At 57.2% G+C, this 11,636-nt stretch overlaps 1 protein-coding gene across 3 annotated transcripts in view; it reads left to right on the top strand.

The window, feature by feature from the left end:
- The window catches only part of LOC141998429 (uncharacterized), a 29,268-nt gene extending 18,877 nt beyond the window's left edge, over positions 1-10,391 (top strand). Inside the window, exons 1-4 of one of the 3 annotated variants that reach the window (XM_074971245.1) lie at positions 1,590-1,721; positions 2,664-2,782; positions 5,517-5,633; positions 6,308-10,391. In XM_074971245.1, the coding sequence (XP_074827346.1) occupies positions 2,695-2,782; positions 5,517-5,633; positions 6,308-8,382 (2,280 nt within the window). In that variant the 5' untranslated portion in view covers positions 1,590-1,721; positions 2,664-2,694 and the 3' untranslated portion in view covers positions 8,383-10,391. Of the gene's footprint in view, positions 1-1,589; positions 1,722-1,993; positions 2,078-2,663; positions 2,783-5,516; positions 5,634-6,307 lie in introns of those variants that run through there. The other 2 variants (XM_074971246.1, XM_074971247.1) reach the window with 2 other exon arrangements.
- The last annotated feature ends 1,245 nt before the right edge of the window (positions 10,392-11,636 follow it).

Raw genomic sequence — 11,636 nt, forward strand, 5'->3', positions numbered from 1 at the left:
CTGGGTAGGCACACGGATTTGGGGGATGCCTAGGGCTTGTCTACACTTGAAACGCTCTTGCAGCTGCAGTTAAAACTCTGGTTTCAGAGTAGCAGCCATGTTAGTCTGTATTCGCAAAAAGAAAAGGAGGACTTGTGGCACCTTAGAGACTAACCAATTTATTTGAGGGTAAGCTTTCGTGAGCTCCCGAAAGCTTATGCTCAGATAAATTGGTTAGTCTCTAAGGTGCCACAAGTACTCCTTTTCTTTTTAGTTAAAACTCTGCACGTCCTGTAGGCTCCTCTGTCTGCCCATACTCAAGCTCAGTGTAACCCTTTGCAGGTCATGAGCTTTCGGTCTGGTCGTTCCAGATACTTTGCTCAAGGGTGTGAAAAAGCCACCTACCTAGCAACACAGTTCGCCCAACCTAGCCCCCGGGGTTGACAGTGCTAGGCCGGGTTACGTCTGCATGGCAAATTAAGCCCGGGCTTGTAGTCTTGGTGTTTGTGGACTTGCTTGTGGACAGGTGGCACCTGGGCTTGCAGCGTCCACACTGCATTGTAAACCTGGCCTTACAATTGCCAGACCTGGGTCTCCCCAAGACGTAGGCCTTCTGACTCAGATTTGCGGCTTGAGCCACGTCCACACTGCAAAATGACAGGGCTTGCACCCGAGTCATAGCGGGACTTGGGCTCTCACCCACCCCCACAGCGAGGTCCTAGGACTTGGATCCAGAGTGCTTGCTGAACCGAGTCAGACTGATTTGTGTGTGGACAGAAAAGGGAGTTGGACTCAACCCTGGGTCAGAGCCTGGCCTTAGTGTGGAGTGTAGACATCGGGCTGGTCTAAGCTAGGAAATTGGTCGGTATAACTCAGGGGTGTGAAAAATCCACTTCCCTGAGTGATGCCGTTAAACCGACCTAAGCCCCAGCCTGGCCAGCGCTAGGTCGAAAGGAAAATTAGCTACTGGGGGTGTACTGTCCCAAATCGCTACCTGACATCATTTGCTACTTAGGGTGTGTACTGAGCATGCTCAGTAACATCTGCTGAAGCCGCCCGCTGCCCTCACCCTGCCCTTACTTGGCACCAGATTCTTCTGACTGCTTTTTACAGGGGCTAGAAAGGGGCAAAGTGGAGGAGGCGGGTGGCCAGGGGGTGGAAATTGACTGGCCCGGGGTGGGGGTCAAGCAGCTGGAGGCAGGGTAGCAACTTGTGACAGAGCATGGGGTGTGTGTGGCGGGGGGGGGGAGGTGTCTCTCCTCCACATGGGGTTGCTGGGCCAAGGGTTGGCCCCAGCCGGGCCCCATTTCCCCTGGATAGAGACTTTCAGTCCTACAGGGGGGCTGGAACAATTTGTACGGGGGGGGGGGGCGGAGAGCCATTGACCCAAACTGCAAACCCTGCATATGATGGGAACCGCTTCAAGCCAGGGGGGGCAGCAGTCCCCCCCCCCCCAGTCCAGCACCTCTGGGAGCTTGGGAAGGGGGGCTCCCCGGAGCTGTCCCGCGAGTGGGCTCTGGGTCTGGCTCAGGGACGGGAGGCGGCAGCGCTCTCCCGCTGCCCCGGCCGGGTGTTTCCTGTGATCAGCAGATCAGGGGGCTGAACTTCCCGGGTTAGCGGCTGCTGCTTCCGTAGCGCCGAGCCAGGCCTCCGCTGTGCCCAGCCCGGGTGGGGACCGTCTGCGGCGGCTGCCACCCGCCCCGGCCTCTGCCCGCACCAGCCCCCGGGGCCGGAGCCTGCAGGTGATGGGGGGACCCGGGGGAAAGGGCCGGGGCCGGGCAAGACAGTGACTCTGCACCCAGGGCCCCTGCTCGCCCCAGCTCTGCTCCCCGGGGATCCTGCGAGTCCCAGAGCTGCTGCGCCCCCCCAGGTCCCCCGCCGCCCCCAGGCTCTCAGCCGCTGATCCAGCACGGGGAGAGCGAACGCCCCCGGGAACAGGACAGTCTCCCAGGCAGAGGGGGAAGGAGACAGAAAAGTGGGAGGTGGGGGGGGGGGGGAGTGGGAGAGGCAGCCGGAGCAATAAGTGGGGAAGGAGGTTCCCAGCTCCCAGCCTTGGCCAAATCCATCCCTGGGCAGAGCTGACTTTCCTGGGACCCAGGTGAGGAGCTGGGAGAGGAAAAGCCAGGTCCTGTCTTGCCTGAGTCCTGGGGGACAGTGTCGGGGGGGGATCCCCCAAAGCGGCCCCTTTGACTCGGCTCTTTGCTGGCGTTTGGTCCCGAGACTCTGTCACTGGGTGGGTTCGGTGCTGCTGGGAAGGGCCGGGGCTGCGCTGGGATAAAGTGACCCAGCCTGGCCCAGTCCATCTGTCTGCAGGGAGAGAGTGGGGGGTGGCGGGGATTGGGGGAGTGATATGGACTCAGGCCCCACCCCAGTCGCCTTGCTCCACCGTGGCAGGCTGCCGAATAACAGCCACAATTCGCTCTGGATCCTCTCACTCTTTGGGGGACAAACTTTCTGGGACTCGGCTCATCTGAGGCCGTATTGTTTGGAAGAGACAAAAGCCAGAGGAGGCGGAAATGTCCCCATCTGTGGAATGGGGGAGCAGCTCCCCAAAGCACCCAGTTCCATTCAGGAGGGGGAGTCTAACCAATCAGCACTCCTGGGAACGGCATATGGGGTTTTGGAGGAGGCTGGGATCGCCCCAGGAGCAGCAGGTGCTGAGCGGGGCTCTCTTGTTCTTTCAGCTGCTTTAAAGGAGCCGGCTGCGTGTTCCCGATGGAGAAGTGGCTCTTCCTAGATCCTCGGCAGAGGGCCCTGTACAGAGATGTCATGCAGGAGAGCTATGAGACCCTGATGTCCCTCAGTAAGGAACTGTCTGCCTTCAGTTATGGGATGGTCTGCCCTGGCTGGGATGATTTAGTTGCGGATTGGTCCTGCTTTGAGCAGGGAGTTGGACTAGATGACCTCCTAAGGTCCCTTCCAACTCTGATATTCTATGATTCTAAGAAGTTGCCTCATACGCTGGGGCTGTGCATGGTGCTGGTCAGCATGAGTAAGAGCAGCTCCGAGGCTGCTCTAAGTTACTCTTTGCTTCTCATGGACCTCTGTGCTCCCTGGGATGCAAAGAACAGCTCTGCCTTAGTGACCGGAGTCCCACAGTCCTCACAAAGCACCTTTGAAATCGGTAGGAGTTTTGTCTTGTCCCCCTGCAGCTCTGGTACTGGCCACCGTCCGAGATAGGCTATTGGGCTAGATGGACCATTGCTCTGCCCCGGTTTGGCCGTGCTTATGTTGGGTGAATACTGCAAGGATGAATTAGTAATAATATTTGATTTTGTGTCACCTCGGGCGTAACAGATCAGAAGCCAGCCCTACCTCGTAGGACACGAAACGCTTTGGAAAAATTCCATTGAAATCGACATTTTCCCAGTGGGGGAAATGTCAGTTTTGACAGAACCCCATTTTCCAATGTAAATGTTTCTACCAGCTCAGTTCATTCGAGATTGTAGCTTCATTGGTGGGCACGAAGGGGCGGAGTTAAGGGCTGGCTTCAAGCGGGCGCTCAAGCACCGAGGCCATGGAGGTTCCATAAGGCTTTGACTCGAAAAAAGCAAAACCGCGGCTCTGCCCCGGTCTGGCTTGTGAGCGCGTCATGGCTCAGCTGTAGGGCTGGATTCACAACGATTTTTGTTTTCATTTCATTTCCGAGGTTGTGGTTTGTTTTTGTTTAAGGATAAGCAGGTTCGATTACCAAGGCTGCCCGACTCGCCGGCTTGCACAGAACTGCAAATATTGCTCACGGATTAGAGAAAGGGGGTGAATTGGTGGGTAGGGTTTTGGGCTGGGATTTAAGAGTGCTGAGTTCATAGATTCATAGATATTAAGGTCAGAAGGGAGCATTATGATCATCTAGTCTGACCTCCTGCAGAATGCAGGCCTCAGAATCTCACCCACCCACTCCTGCGATAAACCTCTCACCTATGTCTGAGCTACTGAAGTCCTCAAATCATGGTTTAAAGACTTCAAGGTGCAGGGAATCCTCCAGCAAGTGACCCGTGCCCCATGCTACAGAGGAAGGCGAAAAACCCCAAGGGCCTCTTCCAATCTGCCCTGGAGGAAAGTTCATTCCCGACCCCAAATATGGCGATCAGCTGAACCCTGAGCATATGGGCAAGATTCACCAGCCAGATACCCAGGAAAGAATTCTCTGTAGTAACTCAGATCCTACCCCATCTAACAGCTCATCACAAGCCATTGGGCCTATTTACCATGAATATTTAAAGATCAATTTATTGGCAAAATCATGTTATCCTATCATACCATCTCCTCCATAAACTTATCGAGTTTAATCTTGAAGCCAGATAGGTCTTTTGCCCCCACTGCTTTCCTTGGAAGGCTATTCCAAAACTTCACTCCTCTGATGGTTAGAAACCTTCGTCTAATTTCAAGTATAAACTTCCTGATGGCCAGGTTATATCCATTTGTTCTTGTGTCCACATTGGTACTGAGCTTAACTAATTCCTCTCCCTCTCTGGTATTTATCCCTCTGATATATTTATAGAGAGCAATCATATCTCCCCTCAACCTTCTTTTCGTTAGGCTAAACAAGCCAAGCTCCTTGAATCTCCTTTCATAAGACAAATTTTCCATTCCTCGGATCATCCTAGTAGCCCTTCTCTGTACCTGTTCCAGTTTGAATTAATCCTTCTTAAACATGGTAGACCAGAACTGCACACAGTGCTCCAGGTGAGGTCTCACCAGTGCCTTGTATAACAGTACTAACACCTCCTCTGCCACAGCCTTCCTGTGTGACCATGGCCAAGTCACTGCATCTCTCTGGGCCTTAGTTTCCCCATCTGTAAAACAGGTATAATGAACCTTGCTTGTTTGTTTAGTTTGTAAACTCTTGTGGGAAGGAACTGACTCTCAGTTTGTGTCTGTTCGGCATATGGCACAATGGGGCCCTGATCTCAGCTGGGGCAGGGCCTGTCTCTCTCTGTGTGTCTGTGCAGCACCCGGCCCAACGGGGCCCTGTAACACACATAATCGTAACAGGTGCTATATAGCAGAACTGCTGAGTGTCTTGAACTCTGCCATCTTCAAATGCGGCCACCAGCAGGTGATTTGTCCCGTGCCTCCTAAGTACCCAGGGCAATTCATCCCTTCATATTAACTGGACAACTTGTGTCCTTAAAGCCCGGAGCTCAGGATTCCCCCTTCCTTAACGCTGGCTGACCCCAGGGTGCTGCATATGGGCCATGGAGCCATACCAAGGATGCTTCACGGGTGGGGCAGCTGCATGTGGCAGGGGCCATAGGTGCCCTGCTCACGCGTCTAAGGAACACAGCTTGCCTCAGGAAATCCCGAGGGGTCAACCCAGTAGCAGTACCGGGGCCAGCCAATAGGGGGAGACAAGCTCACACACTGCACCAGGCCCAGCTGGTGAGAAGGCAGGAGAGACAGGCCGGGAGGTGGGACTGGGAAAGCCCACGCTGGGTGGGAGGTGGCGGCTGATGCAGAGTATTAAGGAGGCTGTCAGGCAAATGGCTTGACAAACCCTAATCTCTCCCCTCTTTTATCCCCCTACCCGTGCGCAGAATATCCCATCCCTAAACCGGATGTGATCTCCCGGCTGGAGCAAGGGGAAGAGCCGTGGGTCCCGCCGGATCTCCAGGGCTCTGGGGGAAGAGACCTCCCGAGAGACGCCAGCCCAGGTGAGGAAACCCGTTCGACCAGCTCAGAAACCATCTGGGAGCAAAGTCGGGAGCTAGCTTTCCCAGGGAAGCCCCCCTGGGAGCTCTCCCACTTCTGGCTCAGCACCTTGGCTTGACGGCCAAGCTTTTTGGGGGGCCCTTCCACTCAACATGACAGTGTCTGCAATGACTTTGGGATGCCACGTCCGCTCGATTCCAAAGTTTCGGGGCGTGTTCTCGGCACAAGCGGTCAGAACCCGATCCACTTTGGGGAAAATCAGACAACCGAAAAAGGGGGGATGGGGGGGGGAACACGACACGAAGATGAGACACACGGAGCCCCTGCCAGCTGAGGAGCCCAGCCAAGATTCCAGCACCTCTGCAGTTGTCTGTTGATCAAGCCACTGGTTGATGGTGCCGTGAGCGCTTTCTAACATAACTACTGCCTGGTTTCCTCTCTGCCCGTCCTCCCACTGGCCCCCGGAATGTCTTCTCTCCCGGACAGAAAGAAGAGGGGCATTCACAGCCTCTAGAAAAGGGGGCATAGCAAGATTGGGGGTGCACACAGAGCCCTTGGCACAGTGGGAACAGGGAGTATGGGGGGAAGGGAGGAGTGAGGAGAGGGGGTGGGGAGTCCCTGCCATGCCCCCCCGGCACATGGCTTGGCTTACATCTGGACTCTCTCCTTACCCCAGGGACAGCGAGCGAGACCGAAGGGGAGGCTCCACAGACAGGAGGCCCTGAGACGGCATCATCGGGAAGCAGCGGGGGGAAGGTGGCCCGCAATGCCAAAGGGGGCAAAGCCGGCAGGTCCGGAGGCCAGCAAGGAAAGCCGCCGGGGAAGAGACAGGGCAGAGAAGCTCCATGCAACGGAGGCTTCAAGAAAGTCCGGGATGGGGCAGCCCCGCGGAGAGGCCGATTGGGGGAGAGCCCCGAAGCCAGGCTCAGTGTAGACGGTAGCAGGCAACTTCCTGCAGGAGAGGCGCCTTCTCTGTGCCCGGAGTGCGGGGAGAGCTTTACGGAGAGCTCCGCCCTCCTTACCCACCAGAGATCCCACGCGGGGCAGGGCTCCTACCCGTGCCCGGAGTGTGGGGAGAGCTTCATCGAGAGCTCCGCCCTCCTTACGCACCAGCGGTCCCACGCGGGGCAGGAGCCCGGCCCGCGCCGCCGTCCCCAGGCCCCCGGCGGGAAGCGTTACCGCTGCTCGGAGTGTGGGGAGCGCTTCCGGGTGGGCTCCCACCTGGCCACTCACCTGCGCCTCCACACCGGGATCAAGCCCTTCCAGTGCGCCGACTGCGGGAAGGGCTTCGACTGGGGCTCACACTACGCCCGGCACCGGCGGCTGCACACCGGCGAGCGGCCCTTCCAGTGCGCCGACTGCGGGAAATGTTTCGGGCGCAGCTCCCACCTCTACCGGCACCAGCGGGCCCACGCCGGCGGGAAGCCCCTGGAGTGCCCGGACTGCGGCAAGGCCTTCAACAGCAGCGCCTTCTTCCACAAGCACCAGCGGGCCCACGCAGCCCCCCGGCAGCCCCACCGCTGCCCCGAGTGCGGGGAGAGCTTCCCCCGCAGCGCCGCTCTGGCCCGGCACCGCCGGAGCCACCGGGGAGACAAACCCTTCCGGTGCGGGGACTGCGGGAAAGGCTTTGCCTGGAGCTCCCACCTGGAGCGGCACCGGCGCGTCCACACCGGCGAGCGGCCCCACACCTGCGGGGAGTGCGGGGAGGCCTTCAGCCAGAGCGCCCACCTGGTGAAACACAAGCGGGTGCACACAGGCGAGAGGCCCTACGGGTGCCCGGACTGCGGGAAGAGCTTTGGGGACAGCTCGGCACTGGCCAAACACCGGGGGTGCCACGCCGGCGGGGAGAGACGCCGCCTGGCTGCGCAACGCCCAGCGGCAGAGAGACCCCATCAGTGCGGCGACTGTGGGAAAAGTTTTGCTCGGAGCGCGGCGCTGGTGAGGCACCGGAAAAGCCACACCGAAAGGCAGCCCGACAGTGGGGAGAGCTCAGCCCAGACGAGCCCCGCAGGGGAGAACTCCCCCCGTCCCTGCCCCGACTGCGGGAAAAACTTCCCTCGAGGCTCCCAGCTGGACAGACACCGGCGCCTCCTCCACGCAGCGGGTCCGCCCCACCAGTGCCCACAGAGCGCAGCGCTGACCAAGCATCGCTGGGGCAACAGACCCTTCCGGTGCGGAGACTGCGGGAAAGCCTTTGCCTGGAGCTCGCACCTGGCGCGGCACCGGCACGTCCACACCGGCGCGCGGCCCCACACCTGCGGGGAGTGCGGGGAGGCCTTCAGCCAGAGCGCCCACCTGGTGAAACACAAGCGGGTGCACGCAGGCCAGCAGAAGAGCTCTGGGCACAGCTCGGCGCTGGCCAAGCACCGGGCTGGCAGAGAGGACACATCCCACGGCTCCGGCGACTGCGGGAAAAGTTTCAGCTGCGTCACGGACCTCGACCAGCACCGGCCTTCCCACGCGGCAGAGAAACCCTACCGGTGCGGGGACTGTGGGAAAAGCTTCAGCCAGGCACCGGCGCTGGCCAGGCACCGGCGGCTCCACGCCGCTGGGGGGAAACCCTTCCGCTGCGCCGACTGCGGGAAGGGCTTCGCCTGGAGTTCCCACTGGGAGCGGCACCGGCGCGTCCACACCGGCGAAAAGCCTTTCCAGTGCGCCGACTGTGGGAAATGCTTCGGGCGTAGCTCCCATCTCTACCGGCATCAGAGGAACCACCCCGGAGAGAAACCCTCCTCCCAAGGGGCTGAGTAAGGGGGAACGCGACCACCAGGAAGGGACCCTAATGAGACAACAGGGAAACCAACCCCAGGAACCTTCCTGCCAAAGGTGCAACTAAGAGGGAAGGTGTCTGCTAGGGACGAGATAACAAGGAGTCCACCTGGGAGAGGAACCCCTTTGAGTTTGATCCGTATTAGGCATCGGGGAATCCTCTCAGGGCTAAGAATTCCAATCCACGCGCTAACTGGGGCTAATGTTCGTCCGTCAGGCGTGTTCGGCTGCACCCAGCCACTGATCAGTGAGCCCCTAGTGGCCAGCACGCCATGAAGAGGAATCTGCTCCTCCCACCCAAGTTGGATGGGAAGCAGCAGAGGGAGGGAGGGAGGGGAGGTGCTGTCACTTTCCCTAAACCACATCGACCCCTGACGTCCACCCTCACGCACGCCCTCTCCCCGGTCTCTATCTCCCCTCCGCTGGGCAGGCGTCAGGGCTGCCTCCCACTCGTCCGTGGATGAAATAAAGGCTTGAGAGAGAAACTTGTCACACAGAACAATCCATGACCCATTGGTGGTTTCAGAGGAGGCACTGGACAGAAGTTGGGGAAAGGCAGAGGTGCTGCTTCTCAGTGGGCAGCATCCAGCACTCAGGCACTCCGGAGGAGAGGAGGCCAGGCTGCAAAGGTCGAAAAGGAGAACGCCTGGAAATGGGAGGCAGAACAGACCCATGGGACTCACTGCTGCAGGATAAGGGCCCATTTCGGGATGGTTTCCGGCAAACGTTCACAGGCTAAGGGCTCTAAGTCTCAGGAGCAAGCGGGGCTGGGTGCCACATTTACGTCGTCCCCCATTAGCCCGAGCATCACATTTATACCACTCCCCATTAGCCAGAATGTCACATTTATTCCATTCCCCTTTAGCCAGTGTCACATTTATATCATTCCCCATTAGCCGGAGTGTCACGTTTACACCATTCCCCATTAGCCGGGGTGTCACGTTTACACCATTCCCTGTTAGCCAGAATACCACATTTTATACCGTTCCCCATTAGGTCAGCGATTCTTCGAGCTGCTGTGTAAGGAAACGTTTCAAAGCAGGATCCAGGATTTTCACCAGAACCGACGTTGGTAGTCGAGTCTGGGAGACAAGAGGCTGAAATGGGGGGGAAGGAAGCTAGATCTTGATCCCTTTAGTGGTTCCTGATGCAGTCAGGAGGAGGGAGGCGGGAGCTGGTCGAAATGCTGGGATTGAAACAGGGACAGCCAGGGTTAAAAGCATGAGTAGTCTGCTACAGCTTGATTTAAAGCTTTGAGTCTGGTTCTGTCACAACTCATGCCTTGTGGATTGGCACAGAGGGGGACTGGGAATGGACACTCACCCAGTGGATTACATAGGGACACCGCCAGGTTTGTTCTTGGGGACCTGGTGACTGAGAACCGTTAACTCAATGCAGGGGCGAGAGGCAGGAAATCTCTCGGGGGCCGGCTGGAGCGTGGGAAGGGCTGGGAGGCCATCCCAGGAGAAGTAACCCCGTAATTCTTAGGGGATGACCCTGAGCGGAACTGAGAAGGAAGCTGGGGGAGATGACACCCCTTCGTGGGTCCTGAATCCAGGCCGGGTCCCGTCACTTAGCGCAGCTGGTCACCTGTCCTGGGTGGGGATGACAGAGACTGTCTGTGTCCCATTCACCCTCACAAACCTGCCCAGGGGGGCATAAAAGCCTCAACTGGGATTTGAGACCTGGAGGCTATGACTTGCCCCCTGCTGATGAGGCCACCTGCTGTCCTATCCAGTCCCACTAGCAATTGGATTACTGAACTCCACTTTCTCTGGGCATTTGAATTGTTGCCTATTAGAAAACAGTGCAGCCTAGCAGGTCTGTAAATCAGGAGACCCGGGCAAGACAGGTACCCCACCCTAGGGGGCAGCATGCTCCAGCTAGAGCTCTGGTAGCAGGACACCTGGGTTCCAGGGGCACAAGCACAGGGCGGGTCAGGGGGCCATGGCCCTCCCACTTTTTATCGGCCCGGGGAGGGACAGAGAAGAGTGACCAGGGGGCGGGGTTTGGGGGGGAAGAGGCAGGGCGGGAGCAGGGCCTCAGGGGGAAGGGGTGATGCAAGGCCAGGGCGGGGGTCAGGGAGAAGGGGCAGCATGGAGGTGGGGCCTCATGGGAAGGGGCGGTGTGGGGGCAGGAGCTCAGGGAGAAGGAGTGTCGTGGGGGCTGGGCCTCGGGGGGAAGGGAAATGTCGGAGAAAATGAACCATTGTGCTATCGATTCGTCATTAAAATAATATTTCTCCATTTGCTACATTGGTTTTTAAAAACTCCCCCTGTAATTGTTGTCTTCTCAGGTTCGACAGTGCAGGGCAAACAGTATTTAAAAGTGTGGGATTTTTTCCAGAATTAGGTTGTTGGGGTTTTTTTCCCTCTTAAGTCTTCAGGAAAAGGTTAACGACAAATACATGGGAAATAATGCAGCAGGCACGTGGATCATGGTATAAAATAAAGGGGTGGAATGAGACATTTGTTTAATCATTTGCAGTGTTGTAGCCGTATCGGTCCTAGGATGTTAGAGAGATCACGTATATTTTACTTGTCTCTCACCTTCATTTCATTTCAGTTAATTCAGTTTAGCTTAATTCGCTTCTGATAGAGGTCACTTTAATTCTTATTAAGAGCGTCCGCACAGGGATTTAATGAGGTTCCACTAATCCATTTTAAAAGTGAATTTGGATTCTTTTTTTTTCCTCAGTGTCCCCATGTCACGCAATCTGTTGAAAACGCTCCCCAGAGAGAACCGGAGAGCAGAGATTGGGACTGTTTACTGTTTGGGGTTTTGTTTCATATATTTTTCATGTCTTTAATAATAAAGTAGTTGTTTGTTTGCTTGTCTTTAATTGTGCCTTCCGCTAAGACATGCAGAGAAGAGCCCCATGAGACAGAAACAGTGTGTGTGTGTCACATCCCAAACGGAGATGCAGAGACAGTTATTAAGATTTGGCTCCCACCACATTTCGCTAGAGACTATGACTTTTTTAAGAGCCAGTTGCGGGCCCCACTCTCACGGTAAGGGGAGGTCAGGCTGGAGGCAGGGGGTAACTGCAGGTGCGAGGCTGAGGTGTACCAGCAGTGGGCACTGTGTGGGCAAGAGGAACTTGCCCAGCTGCTGCACCCGCACTGGGGACTGACCCTAGACGCACACGCTCATACACACATGGACTTCAGCCTTGCACCTGCAGGGATCCCCTCTAGGGGTCAGAAGGGAGTTGGGGCTCTGGGACCGGGTCTGTT

Source organism: Natator depressus, chromosome 14, assembly GCF_965152275.1.
Source record: "Natator depressus isolate rNatDep1 chromosome 14, rNatDep2.hap1, whole genome shotgun sequence".
NCBI classification, from domain to species: Eukaryota; Metazoa; Chordata; order Testudines; family Cheloniidae; genus Natator; species Natator depressus.